This window comes from Camelus ferus, chromosome 11 (genome assembly GCF_009834535.1).
Source record: "Camelus ferus isolate YT-003-E chromosome 11, BCGSAC_Cfer_1.0, whole genome shotgun sequence".
In the NCBI taxonomy this organism is placed as follows: domain Eukaryota; kingdom Metazoa; phylum Chordata; class Mammalia; order Artiodactyla; family Camelidae; genus Camelus; species Camelus ferus.
The window spans coordinates 49,416,064-49,434,141 of NC_045706.1; the positions used below are offsets into that span (position 1 = coordinate 49,416,064).

The following is an 18,078-nucleotide window of genomic DNA, read 5'->3' on the forward strand; positions in this document are numbered from 1 at the left end:
ATCTATAATTCTTACTTGTTTTAGTAGTTGTCCCCATAGTATCCTTTTAGCAATTTTTCTCTAGTACCAGAGTATCAGGATTGCATATTGCATTTAGTTGTCACATCTTTTTAGTCTTCTTTAATCTGGAACAGTTCCTCAGCCTTTCTCTTTAATCACACCGACAGTTTAAAAAAATACAAGCTAGTTATCTCATAGATTTCCACCAGTTGGTGTTTGATGTTTCCTTACACTAAGATTCACATTATACATTTTTGGTTGGAATAGTATATATGTGATGTCTCCAAATATCTATAGTGTTTAGTTTTACAAATCACAGTTAACACGTATATTTGAGAAAATCAAAACCACAAGGAGATATGTCAAACCTATTAGAGTGAAAGAAGTAAGTGTTGGTGAGGATGTGGAGAAGAGGGAATCCTGGTGCACTCTGGTGGAATGTAAATTGGTGCAGCCACTCTGGAAAACACTTGGCGATTCCACAAAAACTTAACAATAGAACTGCTGTGTGATCCAGCAATTCCATTTCTGGGTACAGTTGTCCCTCCTTGGTATCCATGGGAGATTGGTTCCAGGACCCCCCCCCCCAGGATACTAAAATCCACGAGTTCTCAAGCCCCTTATATGAAATGGTGTAGTATTTGCATATACCCAGTGTAAGTACTACATAAATAATTGGCAGCACAATCAAGTTTTGCTTTTTGAAACTTTCTGGAATTTAAAAAAATATTTTCAGTCCACAGTTGGCTGAATCTTTGGATGCAGAACCCTTGGATACTGAGGGCTGACTATTTATCCAAAGAAAATGAAAAAATTAACCTGCCAAGATATGTGCACCCCTCATTCATTGCAGTGTTATTTACAACACCCAGCATATGGAAGCAACCTGTGTCTGTCAATGAATGAATGGATAAAATGTGTGTGTATACACACACACACACACACACACACACACACACACACACTGGAATATTCATCTATAAAAAGGAAATCTTTTAGAGGAAGGTACAAACTTTCAGTTATAAAATAATTAAGTCAGGGATATAATGTACAGCATGGTGACTATGGTTAATATTGTATTACTTATTTAAAAGTTGCTAAGAGAGTAGATCTTAACTAATTTTTTGTGATGAGGACTTTTAACTATAAATAATATAAACATATTGAATCATTAGCTTGTACATCTGTAACAAATGCTTTATGTCACTTATACCTCAATTTAAAAAAAGGTTGATACTTTCCATTATTGTAAAATCAGTAATATGCCTGCACAGGGCCCCTGAGCACTACACATTTTAGTAAGTTAATCAATCCAGTAACTTTTGGTTCCAAACCTTAAGGAAGTCAAGTACCCAAATCTATAAAGCCATTTCTGAAAAGATTAAGGACTTCATATATTCCTCTCTCTCTTGTTCCAAAGCACAGTCAGTTCTCATTTGTGGATTCCGTATTTTTGAATTTGCCTACTTGTTACGATTTACTTGTAACCTCAAAATCAGTACTCGAGGCGCCCCTCCAGTCATTTGCAGATGGTGACGAATTTGAGGTGCACATTCCCAGCTGAGGTTGAACAAGGCAATGCCCTCTGCCTTGTTTTTTCAGCTCTCATACTATAAACAAGTATCCTTTTTATGGTCTACTTAGTGCCACAATTTTCACATTTTTGTGCATTTTGTTGGTGATTTAATTGTTTAAAATGGCCCCCCAAGGGGAGTGTGGAAGTGCTATCTAGTGTTTCTAAGCACATGAAGGTTGTGATGCGCCTTCTGGAGAAAATACAGTGTTAGATAAGCTTCATTCAGGTACACGTTACTGTGCTGTTGGCCATGAGTTCAATGTTAATATATAATTGACTCATTAAAGGTGTCTTTAAATGGAAACATATGTAAAATTAGGTTACATATTGGTCTGTTGATGAAAATGTGACCAGAAGCTTATCAGAACCTAACCTGTATTTCTACCAGGAGTGATGTTTTAGCACTTCCTAATCCAGTTTTCACAGCAACTTTATAGAATATAATGACTAGGAACAATGAGAATCAATTGTACATTGTTTCCTTATAAGAGAACCCACGTGGAAAGCTTTACTGTTTGGGATTAAAAATCACTTTTTCTACTGAATTGAATGTTCATCTGAAGGAGACGCTTCAACCAACTGGTGACTTACATCACTGCTGTGCTTCCATGTTGCTTGGGAGGCGAGCAGCTTGATTCACTCCCTGTAGAGCTGGGCAGCACCTGCTGACTTGGCATTGGTGTCACACCCGTGTTGATGGAAAAAGGAAGGTTACAGAGGTAGAGGAAAGTACACAGTGAATAACAATACTGCATTAAATTTAACATGATGAAAATGTTAGTTCATATTATGAAGGATTTTTTTAAATACTAGTGAAAATCGAAATAATTTAAACCATGAAGAATTTAAAAATTTCTTTGTAAAAAGGAATTCCTTCCACAGACGTAACATTACTATTTTGGTAAAACTGGACATGGGACTTGTTATGAAATTAAATAATTGGCCCTTCATTAAACCACCGCCATCATTCTGAACATTTTTTTGCACGATACTTTCCATTCAGGGCTGCTTTTTCCCCTTCCCTGTGTATATATTTATTGAGGTACAGTCAGTTTACAATATTGTGTCAGTTTCTGGTGTACAGCTTCAGTCATACATGAACATACATACTCATTTTAATTCATGAGAAATCCATTTCAATTTGGATTCTACTAAATTGGAATTTGACAAATTGGTTAGGAGCTACACTAAACTTCACCTTGTTCAACACTGTTTCTTCCTTAATGGGGACTTCAGCATAGGCAAGGTTATAAAAGCAAATGTTTAAACAGAAAAAACTGCTTTCAACCACCTCTTAAGAATCCATGTATAGACAGGAATTACAGAATTCTTATGTTAAAGTAGGTATTCTAAAAACCTATATGAATAATCCTTTTATTAATCTAATTTGATTAATAATGGTGTTGATCACCCACATGTACCAGATCCTGTTCTAAGGGCATCATCTCATTAAATCATCCTAGCAGCACAGTCAGTAACTGTTGTTACTACACTTTCAATGGGGAAACTGAGCACAGAGTTGTTCAGCAGCTTGCCCAGGGTCACACCGATAGGGGCAAAGCTGGCACTCAAACCAAGCAGGATGGTTCCAAGTCTGTTCTAGGTCTGTAATTAGTAACTCCACTGCTTGGGCTGAATGACCACTGACCTGACCTCTGCTGGCTTGATATGTGAAAGTTGCTCTCAGGAGTTGGATGGGGGACTCTGCATCCTTGGGAAGGCTCAGGACAGATAAAAATCAAACCCACAGTATTAAGTGTGGGAACAAGTCTGAAAATCATGATAATGAGCATTGGTTTATGATAAGGTACTTGAAATATCTAAGGCATGCATTCTTAATAGGAGTGAAAATTGTTTCTTGGAAAGTGAAAAATATTAGTTATTACAGTGATTTGTAGAAAAAAAAATCTTGCCATTTTTGACAGTATGGATTGGTATCATGATAAGTGAACTCAGAAAAAGGCAAATACTGTGTGATTTCACTTACATGTGGAATCTAACAAAAACAAACCCAAAAAACAGAACTCATGGATACAGAGAACCCACTGGTGGTTGCCAAAGGTGGGTGGGCAAAATATGTGAAGGGGATCATAAAATTAGTAAGTCATGGGGATGTAATGTACAGCATGGTAACTACAGTTAATATATTGCATGTTTTTAATTTGCTAACAGTAGATTTTAAGTTCTTATAAGAAAAAATGTTTAACTATGTATAGTGACAGATGCTAACTAGATAATTGTGGTCATTTTGTAATATATAAAAAATATCAAATCATTTCCTACCTTTACCAGTGAGCTTTTTTATTTTGTAATTTTCTTATTTCTAGTTGTGATCTTTTCTTTTTTACCTAGAGAAGTTTCTTTAACATTTGTTGAAAAGCTAGTTTGGTAGTGCTGAATTCTCAGCTTTTGCTTGTCTGTGAAGCTTTGGATCTCTCCGTCAAATCTGAACAAGATTTGCTGGATATTCTTGGTTGTAGGTTTTTTCCCTTTTATCACCTTAAATATATTGTGCCATTCCCTTCTGGCCTGCAGAGTTTCTGCTGAAAAATCCACTGATAACCTTATGGGAGTTCCCTTGTTATGTTATTGGTTGCTTTTCTTTGGTGCTTTTATGTTGTTTACCTGAAACTAATATGTTATGTCCATTTTCTCAATTTATCACAAAACTGTTAGATGACTAATAGTTTAAATGACAGTTTATCATTATGGATAAGAATAGAGGCTATGATGAATTAGAAGAATGTACATTATCAAATTAAATAGTTTTTTCCCTTTATTAACATTGAATTGTAGATTGGTTGAAGTCTAAAAGGCACTTGTCTTAAAAATTAATAAAAACTAAACCTTCAAGAGATCAGCAACCTAAAGCAATCATCTCTATGAATATAGACTGCTCTACGAAAACCTCACGGTAACTGCAAACAGAAATCTGTAATTGATACACACAAAAAAGGAAAAGGAATCCAAACATTTAACACCAAAGATGGTCACCAAATTATGAGAACAAAAGAGGAAAGGGGAAAAAAAGGACCTACAAAAACAAGTCCAAAACAATTAAAATGGCAATAAGAACATACATATTGATAATTACCTTAAATGTAAATGGATTAAATGCTCCACCAAAAGATACAGACTGGCTGAATGGATACAAAAACAAGGCCCGTATATTTCTGCCTACAAGAGACTCACTTCAGTGCTACGTGACATGCAGAGATTGCAAGTGAAGGGATGAAAAAGGTATTCCACGGAAATCAAAAGATAGTTAGAGTAGCAATACTTACATCAGACAAAATAGACTTTAAAATAAAGACTGTTACAAGAGACAAAGGACACCAAATAATGATCAAAGGATCAATCCAAGAAAAAGATATAACTTAATCTCCAATGATATATCATTTTTATGCTTCAAAATAGAAAGCTAAAAAGACAATGTCCACCATTTTAAAAATGCTTTTATTGAGCAGGATCATATTGTTGGCTAAAGTATTTGTTGACAATTATTTGGCAGTATATATCAAAAACATTTAAAATGTTGTAAGCTCTGACCTAGTAAATTCCACTTCTAGGAATCTCTCCTAAGGAAATAATCCAAAATCCACACAGATTTATGCACACAGATCTTCCTGTTTATAGAATTGTTTGTAATAGAGGAATTGGAAACAATGCCTAGTATTAGAAGAATGATTAGATAACATATGGAACATTATTAAAAATTGTATATAATGTTATATGTAAAAATGATATTAGGACAACCTACAGAATGGGAGAAAATATTTGCAAATGATGTGACTGACAAAGGCTTAATTTCCAGAATATATAAGCTCATACAACTTAATAACAAAAAAAGAAATAACCCAATCCAAAAATGGGCAGAAGACCTAACAAGCAATTTTCAATGACGATATACAAGTGGCCAATAGGCACACGAAAAAATGTTCAATATTGCTAATTACCAGAGAAATGCAAAGCAGAACTACAATGAGGTATCACCTCACGCCAGTCAGAATGGCCAACATTCAAAAGTCCATGAATGATAAACGCTGGAGAGGGTGTGGAGAAAAAGGAACCCTCCTCCACTGCTGGTGGGAATATAGTTTGGTGCAGTCATTATGGAAAACTATGGAGATTCCTCAAAAAAATTAAAAATAGACTTACCATATGATCCAGCAATCCCGCACCTGGGTATGTATCTAGAGGGAGCTCTAATGTGAAAAGATACATGCACCCCAGTGTTCATAGCAGCACTATATATAATAGCCAAGACATGGAAGCAATCTAAATGTCCATCAACAGATGACTAGATAAAGAAACTTGTATATTTATACAATGGAATACTACTCAGCCATAAGAATAAAATGATGCCATTTACAACAACATGGATGGACCTAGAGAATGTCATTCTAAGTGAAGTAAGCCAGAAAGAGAAAGAAAAATACCACGTGATATCACTCATATGTGGAATCTAAAAAAAAAAACAAACCTATGAACTCATCTACAAAACAGCAACAGACTTGCAGATATAGTAAGCAATCTTACAGTTACTGGAGGAAAGGGGTGGGAATGGGTAAATTTGGGAGTTTGAGATTTGCAGATGTTAGCCACTATATATAAAAACAGATTTTTAAAAAGCTTCTGTATAGCACAGGGAACTATATGCAGTATCTTGTAATAAACTTTAATGAAAAAGAATATGAAAACAAATATATGTATGTGAATGCATGACTGGGACATTGTGCTGTACACCAGAAACTGACAGTTTAACTGACTACTTCAGTTAAAAAAAAATTAAAATAAAACACTGATAGTAGGGGGAGGACATAGCTCAAATGGTAGAGCCCATGCATTAGGTCCTGGTTTCAATCCCCAGTACCTCTTCTAAAAATAAACAAACACTAATTACCCACCCCCAAGAAATAAAAATGCTAAAGAGTTGATAATGATATGGGTAACATGTTAGTGGTATAATATATGAAGAAAAAGCTATACAGGCATACCTCATTTTATTGTACTTAACTGATTTTTTTTTTTTTTTTAAATACAAATTGAAGGCTTGTGGCAACCCTGCATTGAGAGATTGATCAGCACCATTCTCCCAGCAGCATTTGCTCACTTCATGTTTGTCACATTTTGGTAATTCTCCCTGTATTTCAAACTTTCATCATTGTTATTATTTGTTGTTGTTGTTGTTATGGTGACCTGAGATCAGTGATCTTTGATCTTACTTTTGAAATTGTTCCAGGGCACCACAAATTGTGTTCATATAGGATGACAAACTTAATTGGTAAATCTTGTGTGTGTTCTGACTACTGTACTGACCGGTTCTTTTCCCATGTCTTCCACCCTCTCCTCGGGCCTCCCTATTTCTTGAGACAACAATATTGAAGTTAAGTCAATTAACAACCCTACAGTACCTCTAAATGTTCAAAGGAAGAGTTGCCTGTCTCTCACTTTATATCAAAAGCAAGAAATGATTACACTTAGCGAGGAAGGCACATTGAAAGCCCAGATAGGCCAAAGGATACTCCGTCTCGCTCCATTTAGCCACGTTGTGAGTGCAAAGGGAAAGTTCTTGAAGAAATTTAAATTGCTACTCCAGTGAACACATGAATGGTAAGAAAGCAAACAGCCTTAACACTGATATGGAAAAAGTTTTAGGGGTCTAGATAGGAGCTCAAACCAGCCACAACAGTCCCTTAAGCCAAAGGCTCATCTAGAGCAAGGCCCTAACTTTCTTCAATTCTGTGAAGGCTGAGGGAGGTGAGGAAGCTGCAGAAGACAAGTTTGAAGCCAGTAGAGGTTGGTCCATGAGGTTTAAGGAAAGAAGTCATCTCCATAACAGGAGTGCAAGGTGAAACAGCCAGTGTAGGTGCAGAAGCTGCAGCAATTTACCCGTAGCTTTAGCTACGATTGTTAATGAAGGTGGTTGCACTTAACCAATTTTCAGTGCAGGTGAAACAGCCTTCGATTGGAAGATGCCATCTAGGACTTCAGTAGTTAGAGAAGAGAATCACTTCCTGGCTTCAAAGCTTAAAAGGACAGGCTGACTCTCTTGTTAGGGGCTAATGCAGCTGGTGACTTGAAATTGAAGCTAATGCTCATTTACCATCTGGAAAATCCTGGAGTCCTTAACAGTTATGCTGATTATGCTGTTATGCGCTGCCTGTGCTCTATAAACAGAACAACAAAGCCTGGATGTCACCACTTCTGTTTACAATGTGGTTTACTCATGTTAAGCCCACTGTTGAGACTACTGCCCCCCCCCCCAAAAAACTACTATTAAAATATTACTGCTCATTGACAGTGCAGCTGGCTCACCCGAGAGCTCTGACAGGGAGGCACAGTGGGAGTAATGTTTTCGTGCTTGCTAACACAATGTCCATTCTGCAGCCTATGGATCAAGGGGTAATTTGGACTTTTAAGTCTTATTGAAGAAATAAATCATAAGACTGTCACTGCCGTAAAGTGATTCCCCTGACAGATCTGAGTGAAGTAAATTGAAAACCTTCTGGGAAGGATTCACTATTCTAGATGCCATTTGGGAAGAGGTCAAAAATACCAACATTAAGAGGAGTTTGGAAGAAGTTGACTCCAACCCTCAGGGATGACTTTGAGGGGTTCAGGACTTCAGTGGGGGAAGCAACTGCAGATGTGGCTGAAATAGCATGAGAACTAAAATTAGAAGTGGAGTCTGAAGATGTCACTGAGTTGCTGCAATCTCAAGAGAAAACTAGAACAGGTGAGGAGTTGTTTCTTACGGATGAGCAAAGAAAGTGGTTTCTTGAGATGGAATCTGTTCCTGGGGAAGGTGCTGTGAAGATCATTGAAATAACAAAGGATTAAGAATATTATATAAAACTTAGCTGATAAAGCAGTGACAGGGTTTGAGAGGACTGACTCCAATTTTGAAAGAAGTTCTACTGTGGGCAAAATGCTATCAAACAGTATTGCATGCTACAGAGCAGTCATTCATGAAAGGAAGAGACCCTCGATGCAGCAGACTTCACTGTGTCTTATTTTAAGAAATTGCTACAGACACCCTAACCTTCAGCAACCACCACCCTGATCAGCCAGCAGCCGTCAGCATGGAGGCAAGACCCACCAACCAGCAAAAAGGTTATTATGCCTCTGAAGCCTCATATGATGATTAGCACTTTAAGCAATAAATTATTTTTAATTAAGATATGTACATTTTTAAGATTTAACGCTATTGTATGCTTAAAACAGTAGAGTATAATAAACATAACTTTTGTGTGCAATGGGACACCAGAAATTCATGTGGCTTCCTTTACTGCGATATTTGCTTTCTATGCAGTGGTCTGGAACCAAACCTGCACCGTCTGAGGTATATCTGTATTCAGAATTTAATATACATGGTGACCTTAGTTTTTACCTACAGGTAATACATAAAAAACTAGAAAGAAACATGGAAATAATAGTGAGTGCCTCTGAAAGGTAGGAATTTGGGGTGTGTTTTTTTCTCACTGCTTCAGTGAGGACCTGTTTTATAATCAGGAAAAAGTGATATAAAAAAGAATGCAGTACACAAATAGAAAATTACAGTTGTAACCATTAACTTACACAAATCACACTGTGTCGTTTTAGCTACTGACGCTGATGGAGATGTGCCAGAGCTTTATCATCAAAGAAAAGGGGAAATAGCACGATGCTGGATCAAATACTGTCTGACTCTCATGCAGAACGCCCAGCTTTCCATGCAGGTAATACAGTCAGAAGTGGTCTTTTCCTTCTTAAATGAGAAGGATGTGAGTAAAAGCTTAACGTGGGGATTATGCTCACTGGGCTCACTGCATGTGCCTTATTCAGGGTGTGCAGAATGCTCTCATAAATATTTCTTGCTCTCCCCATCTCTGCCTTTTCAAATCTTACTCATCAGTCAAAGCCTGTCTCAGATAACACCTCTTCCTTGAAGACTTTCCTTTGGATGGAGCATAAGCTCTGGGAGAGGTGGAGTCTGCATCATATTCATGTCATGTAATTATCTCCAGACATAATATGCCCTCCACTGCAGATATCACCTCCCTCCTTTAAGCTCAATAGAACCCTTCCTAAGGCACTTAGATTATCCCTATTCATGGTCTTATCTTATTCCTTTACCTCTTTATAGACTATAAGTGACTTGATGGCAGAAAATAATTCTTACTAAATCTTTATATACTTTGTACAGTATGTAAATATGTATTTTGATAAAAATTAGTTTAAATATATCTGGAAACAGCCCTGCTACTTTTTAGCTGTGTATTCATGGCAATTTACTTTTCTGTGCCTCAATTTCCTCACAGGAAGGAGAGAGGTAATAATAGTACTGATTTACTAGTGTTGCTGTGAGGGTTAAATCTAAAGGGCTCAGAAAAGTGTCTGAGACAGATCTAGTCCTCAATAAATGTTAATTGTCATCATCAGTATCATCATTACTACTAATCCATACTTAATGAATTCTAGTTCCTAACCACCAAAGGGGAAAATTAGTCATTTGGATGCCAAATACCAAGTGTAGATACAGAGGAGACTTTCCTGGAGGAGTTGTCACGCTGCTTCTCTGTTTGCATGCATTAAAGTATAATCATTTTTACTAGTGAAGAATACAGACTTTTGTGAAACTACTAAACAAAATAAAACCAAAGAAACCACAAACCCCAAAAGCATGGGTTTTTCAAAGGTGAGAGCATTTTAGAGGTAGACAGTAAAGATGAGGCATATTTGGAAAAGAAAGGAAGTGGGGAGAAAAACTGGGGAGTTTTATGTCTTAGAGAAGCTGCAGCCAGGAAAATCCATCAGCTTTCTTCTGTTCAGAAAGCAGTCTAGAAAGCATGTAAATAAACAAGCAGCCAGGAAGCAGAAAAACAAGATTTAGAGAATTAAGGCCTGCACTTGAAGTAATTATGTCAGCAAAAATACACTGTGGTTTAACTCTTACCCTTTTTTAGCTGATGTTTTCCAGAATGGGCACTAGAATTTATCACCTGGTTATTTTTAACTCAGATAGTTCCCATGCTATTAAATTACTGAGATTTTCCTTAATCTGGCTTTGTTACTTAAACTTCATGCTTTGATCATCTGTTTATCTGAAAAGCCTTCTTCAGTTTAAACTTAACATATACAGATTTAAGTATTTATTTATGCCAGCTCTGTACTAGTCATTGTACTATGATGAACAAAAATAGACCTGGTTTATGTGATCCCTATCAAATTACCCAGGACTTTTTTCACAGAACTAGAACAAATAATCCTAAAAGTTATATGGAATCACAAAAGACCCAGAATTGCCAAAGTATTACTGAAGAAAAAGAATGAAGCTGGAGGAATAACCCTCCTAGACTTCAGACAGTACTACAGAGCTACAGTAATCAAAATAGCATGGTATTGGTACAAAAACAGACATGGATCAATAGAACAGAATACAGATCCCAGAAGTAAATCCACAACCTTTAGTCAATTAATTTTTGACAAAGGTTGCAAAAACATACAATGGAATAAAGACAATCTCTTCAGCAAATGGTGTTGGGAAAACTGGACAGCTCATGTAAATCAGTAAAGTTAGAATACTCCCTCACACCATAAAAAATAAACTCAAAATGGCTTAAAGATTTAAACATAAGAAAAGACACTATAAACCTCTTAGAAGAAAACACAGGCAAAACATTATCTGACAAATCTCAGCAATGTTCTCCTAGGGCAGTCTACACAAGCAGTAGGAATAAAAGCAAAAATAAACAAATGAGACCTAATTAAATGTATAGACTTTTGCATAGCAAAGGAAACCATAAGCAAAACAAAAAAACAACCTACAGAATGGGGAAAAATATTTACAAAAGATGAGACTGACAAGGGCTTAATGCCCAGAATATATAAGCAGCTCATACCACTTAAGAAAAAAACAACCCAATCCAAAATTGGGCAGAACACTTCTCCAGTGAAGACATACAAATGGCCAACAGGCACATGAAAAAAGCTCAATATCACTAATTATCAGAGAAATGCAAATCAAAACTACAATGAGGTATCACCTCACACCAGTCAGAATGGCCATTATTCAAAAGTCCATGAATGATAAATGCTGGAGAGGGTGTGGTGAAAAGGGAGGCCTCTTACACTGAGGGGAATGTACTTTGATGCAGCCATTATGGAAAACAGTATGGAGATTCCTCAAAAAACTGAAAATAGACCTACCATATGATCCAGCAATCCCTCTCCTGGGCATATATCCAGAGGGAACCTTAATTCAAGAAGATACATGCACCCCAATGTTCATAGCAGCACTATTTACAATAGCCAAGACATGGAAACAACCTAAATGTCCATTGACAGATGACTGGACAAAGAAGCTGTTGTATGTTTCTACATTGGAATACTACTAAGCCATAAAAAAGAATAAAATAATGCCATTTGCGGCAACATGGATGGACCTAGAGATCATCATTTTGAGTGAAGGAAGCCAGAAAGAGAAAGAAAAATACCATGACATATGTAGAACCTAAAAAATATATATATATATATATATGACAAATGAATTTATTAACAAAACAGACTCAGACATAGAAAACAATCTTATGTTTACCAGGGTTGGGGGAGGGATAAATTGGGAGTTTGAGATTTGCAGATACTAACTACTATATATAAAATAAACAAGTTCCTTCTGTAGAGCACAGGGAACTATATTGAATATCTTGTAGTAACTTATGGTTAAAAAGAGTATGAAAATGAATCTATGTACCTATGTGCTGTACACCAGAAATTGACACATTGTAAACTGACAATATTTCAATAAAAAAATATATATATATAAATGAAAAAGACTTCTTTTTTCTTACTTCATATGAAAGTGCAACTTTGATATATTCCACCAAGGAGACACACATGATATGAGAAGTCATAACAGGAGGAAGTAACATCTGAAGGCGGCTTACAGAATGAGTAGGAGTTACCTAGGCTGAAGAAAAAGAAGGCGCAGCATTCCAAGATCCTGAAGCAGCATGTTTTAAAGTTCTGAGGCCTAGGGAGCTTGGGGTTAGAGGGGGTGGAACAAAGGCCTGGGGGCTGGAGCAGTGAGAGAGCAGGTGCTGAATAGAGAGTTAGGAAGGGGCTAGAACAGGCAGGGTCTACAGTGAATGGACACCTTGAAGGGGTTTTAGCTGATCAGTTAGGTAGCAGGATGGAGAACTAATTGAGGGGGAGCAAGAGTGGATGAGGGAGACTGGTTAGAAAACCACTGGAACAGTCCAGGTGAGATGTGAAGGGAGCTTGCTCTAGGATGGTGGCAGAAGAGATGGAGGAAAAAGGAGTGGATTTAAGAGGTATTTCAGAGGCAAGATATAAAGGACTTGGTGAGATACTGGAAGTGTAGGGTAAAGGGGAGAGAAGGGGGGCCTCTCAAGGATGAGTCCTCAGCTTCTGGCTGTCCAGATTGATGGGGTGTCCTTCACTAAGAGAACACAGGAGTAGGAACCTGTTCGCTGAAGAGTAAGAGTTCCATCGTGGACGTGTTGAGGATGAGGTGTCTTTGAGCCTTCCGAGAGATGTCATAGGGAGCTGTAGTTACGGGTCTGGAGCTTGAGACGAGGGGTCTGGCTGTACCTATAGATTGGAGTTGTCCCCCAGGGGTGGCAGCTGCAGCCCTGGGTATGGATGGAGTCACCTGTGGGGGGCAGTACTGTCCGATAGAAACAGAACTACATATGTAGCTGGTGATTCTGAGTTTTCTAGGGGCTGTGTTAGAAAAGGAAAAGAGGTGAAATTAAATTTATATTTAACTGAGAATGTTTTTTAAAATTGTCATTTCTGTGTGTCAACGATACTAAAAAGTTATTGAGCTGTTTTAAATTGTTTTTCTACTAAGTTTTGGGAATTGGGTCTATATTATTTTACACAGACTGATCACATCTCAGTTTGGACATTTCAAATGCTCAGTAGCTATCCACATGGAGCAGATGGCTACTGTTTTGAATACAGGTCTAGAGAGACAACACCAAATGAAAAGTGGGATTGAGGGATCTGATGTTTAATTTTATTGTCCAGGAAGAAGAGAATAAGCTTACTCTGTTTTTTAACCATCTTGGCTCCTTTCACCACCACCTCCACCCCCCAGGTGGGAGGAAATAACTTGAAGGTAGATTTAACTGCCTTCATTTTAGTGTCTTTAAGAGACCTAGAGCATTTCTCTGTAACGTATTTCACTAAATAACTTATCTTAGGCTGCGCTCCCTTCTAAGACAAGCCGCTTTCTGTCCATGGAATGTGTATCTCTAAATAAACTTGCTTGACTTGTCATAGCATGAATGTTATATTGTTAATGGCATTTCTGTGCAGTATTTTTAGCATGTAGGTTACAGTCTTACTCTGTTAAAATACTATTAATAATGTATTACATGTATACAACAATTGACAGCTCTTACTGTTCTTTCATACACATTTATCTGAGGGGTACTGTAGATGAGTTCACACCCCAACGAGGAAGTAATAAGCAGTTTATCTTACTTTTCCCTAGTTTTTCATTTTTAATATAATTGGAATATAATTGAAAAGTTTTAAAGGATGTTTAAGATTATAACACCTCCCTCAACCAGGCTGGAAGAGGGCTTTCTTGTCTTTACTCTTACATTCGCTTTAGTAGTGACAGCAGGAGACCGGTGTCCTCCTTAACCATAATTTCTTTCTTTCTTCCTTTCTTTCAGGACAACATAGGAGAGCTTGATCTCGATAAACAATCTGAACTTAGAGCTTTAAGGAAAAAAGAACTAGATGAGGAAGAAAGCGTTAGGAAAAAAGCTGTGCAGTTTGGAACTGGTGAACTGTGTGATGCCATCTCTGCAGTGGAAGAGAAAGTGAGCTACTTGAGACCTTTAGATTTTGAAGAAGCCAGAGAGCTTTTCTTGACGGGTCAGCACTATGTCTTTGAGGCAAAAGAGTTCTTTCAGATTGATGGTTATGTCACTGACCATATTGAAGTTGTCCAAGACCACAGTGCTCTATTTAAGGTGCTTGCATTCTTTGAAACTGACATGGAGAGACGGTGCAAGATGCATAAACGTAGAATAGCCATGCTAGAGCCCCTGATTGTGGACCTGAATCCACAGTATTATCTGCTGGTCAATAGACAGATTCAGTTTGAAATTGCACATGCTTACTATGATATGATGGATTTGAAGGTGGCCATAGCCGACAAGCTGAGGGACCCTGATTCACACATCGTAAAAAAAATAAATAATCTTAATAAGTCAGCACTGAAGTACTACCAGCTCTTCTTAGACTCTCTGAGAGACCCAAATAAAGTATTTCCTGAGCACATAGGGGAAGATGTGCTTCGCCCGGCCATGTTAGCTAAGTTTCGAGTTGCCCGTCTCTATGGCAAAATCATCACTGCAGATCCCAAGAAAGAGCTAGAAAATTTGGCAACATCACTGGAACATTACAAATTTATTGTTGATTACTGTGAGAAGCATCCTGAAGCTGCCCAGGAAATAGAAGTTGAGCTAGAACTTAGTAAAGAGATGGTGAGTCTTCTTCCAACAAAAATGGAGAGATTCAGAACCAAGATGGCCCTGACTTAATGATCCTTGTTTTTAATGACAGAAACTGTGCAATACGGAAGAGACCTTCTTTTTCGCCTTTAGTGAAACAGGTCCCATTCCATTGTGATATTTACCTTTATAACCGGATGAGAGCAGTTTGATCTTGAGATAGACCAGTTGAGCCTTTGCTAGGACCTTCACCTAATAATTTATACCTAATTATGTAAATAAACTGTCTTGTTAAAGTGACACGTGATTGGTATGTTAGATTGCTTGTTTCCTATTTAAATATAAACCTTTTCTGCCTCAGTTTCTAAAAGTAGGTTCTTTGTTGGCTAATACTTGATGGATTCGCTAAGGAAAATGCTGGGGGTATATCTGGCAGACAAGCTGTTACTATATTAAAATTGAAAAAGTAACTTCTTATAGTTATTCTTCCCAAAATCTTTCCTTTCTGAAAATATTAAAAAACTAAGTTACGTTGTAAAGTATTGTAATTTGTCTCATTATAGAGGAAAAAGGCCTTGCTGGAAATATAGTAAATTGACTTGTTTCACTAATAAAAGCTTTCATTTGTTTTGTTTCCTTGTAAGAATTGGCTTATTTTTGATGCTTCAAAAGGTATTCCCTTATTTGAAGCCAGAGAAGAATGTTTCTTTCGTAACACTGCACAGAGAGAAAGCATTAAAATCTCACTCACTAGGGGTGGGAGAGTGGGAGGCACAAAGTATCGGGTGTGAGATAGGCTCAGGGGTGTGTTGCCCAACACGGGGAATGTGGACAATATTTTGCAATAACTCAATAGAAAGTAACCTTTAAAATTTGTATAAAATTATTTAAAAATCTCATTCATTGAATATACTTAGTGTGATACTGCTCTGTGCCAGGAAAACCTTATTGGCTGAGGTTTCTCAGAGGATACTTACATCTAGAAACATTTAAACACTGTTGAAAAAAGATATGCACTTCATAATAGCATTGCTGATGTAAGTTAGTCATTTGAAGAGATGTAGAATTTATATGGAGTCCTAATCCAGTGCCAAAATCCAGACCAGTTATAAAATCTGATACAGAGAATAGCTCTGTATGTTGGCTTCAGAAGGCTTAGGATTAGGTCAAGTCTAAGATTCTGTAACGTTTATATATGTGGTAAATAAATATGCTTTTCCTTGGAAATCAGTTTACCAGGAAAAAAAAATCTGAGTACAAAAGCAATGTGTAATTCCCTCAATATTTAATATTTATTAAATGTCTAATGTGGGTCAGGCACTGTTCTCGCTTTTCCAAGCTTAGAGGATGCAATAATGAGCAAGATCAACAAGGCTCTGGTCTCGGGGAACAAGTAAATAAGCAGATGCTTTCAGGTCATGAATGCTATTAAGAAAGGAACCAGAGTGCTAGGTTAACATTTAATAAGAAGGGATGCTACTTCAGCAACAGTGATCTGAAAGGCCTCTGGAGAAGGTAGGAGGTGACAGAGTTGAGAACTAAATAAGCAAAAAAGGACAGCAAAGTAAAGATTCCTTGGTAGAGCATCCCAGAGAATGCTAGGCCCTCAGGCCGGACCAAACTTAGGAAAGGCCTGTGTGGCTGGAGCAGATGAGGTGGGAGTAAGACGGGATGGGGCAGATGGAGAGGACTTTGTAGCTGAGGGAAAAGGAGTCTGGGTTTTATTCTAGGTATAGTGGGAAACTTTTGCAGGATTTTAAAAAGGGGAATGACATGACCTGATTGGCATTTTAAAGAAATGGCTCTGGCTCCTAAGAGGAGAATAGATTATAGGGAGAAGGCGGAGACACCAGAGGGGAAACAGGGAGACAAGCTAGGTTCTATTAAGATTAATCTAAGTGATTTGGACTAGGGTGATGGAGTAGGGATGGAGAGAAGTGGAGTCATAGGACAGGCTGGAGGATTACATGGAAGGCGCGAGGGGAAAAGAAGAACCAAGGGACGTATTAAGTTTGCAGGAGAAGCACATTTCTGTGAGGGAGATGTGCGGTTAGAATCAAGAGTTCCAATTAGGTCCCTGAGTTTAGGATGTTATGCCGCCTGAGATGAAATGATTGCTAACACCATCCTTTGCTCAGACTTTAAAAGGAAAATGAAGAGGCTCCGAGGAGGCCAAGAAGGGAGGGAGGTTTCTTGGGGAGAGTGAGATGGCTCTGCATCACAGCTACTCTCATTTCTTCCACTCTTTTGAGAACTGATTCTAGAACAAATCCCCGTTATAAGCCTTTCTTGATTATGGCCATTTTGCTCTCAACCTCATTCAACTTGCCAATTTTATAGTCATTCATTTGCTTAAGAAATACTGAGCTCTTTCTTTGTGCTAGTTACTGTACTCAGCTCTAGAACATGTTCTGTAAGACACAGCCTCTTCAGACACTAATGAACTCATCTACGAAACAGAAACAGACTCACAGACATAGTCAACAAACTTATTACCAGGGGAAAGCAGGTGGGAAGGGATAAATTTAGGAGTTTGAGATTTGCATATGTTAGCCACTATTTATAAAAATAGATTAAAAAAACAAATTTCTTCTTACAGCACAGGGAACTATATTCAATATCTTGTATTAACCTTTAATGAAAAAGAACATGAAGACAAATGTATGTATCTGCATAACTGGGACATTGTGCTGTACACCAGAAACTGACACACTGTAACTGTGCCTCAAAAAAAAAAAAGCCTCTTCAATCTTGATAGCTTTTCGTCTCCCCAACTGCATTCTTCAACTTGAGTTCAAAAGATAAAATTCAAGTATAACAGGCAGTGATCTTAAAACCAGTCTTTATCCTAATAACCATCAACATACAACAGCCATTTGTCATTTGCTTTCTGTAGTGACTTCATAGTTTAAGACCTTTTCTTCTGTTATCAGCAGAAAATCTCACTAGTGGCTTTGCAGTCACGCACTTTATTCACATGGCCTATTTCACAAACTGCTTTCCCTGAGTGCAGCGTCCCAGTGC

The 18,078-nt window shown here is 37.6% G+C and overlaps 1 protein-coding gene across 1 annotated transcript in view; it reads left to right on the top strand.

Moving 5' to 3' along the window:
- KIFBP (kinesin family binding protein) overlaps positions 1–15,697 on the top strand; it is a 36,646-nt gene extending 20,949 nt beyond the window's left edge. The window contains exons 6-7 of the mRNA XM_006181178.3: positions 9,182–9,297; positions 14,269–15,697. Of these exons, the coding sequence (XP_006181240.1) occupies positions 9,182–9,297; positions 14,269–15,144 (992 nt within the window). The 3' untranslated portion in view covers positions 15,145–15,697. The remainder of the gene's footprint in view (positions 1–9,181; positions 9,298–14,268) is intronic.
- Positions 15,698–18,078: the final 2,381 nt, after the last annotated feature.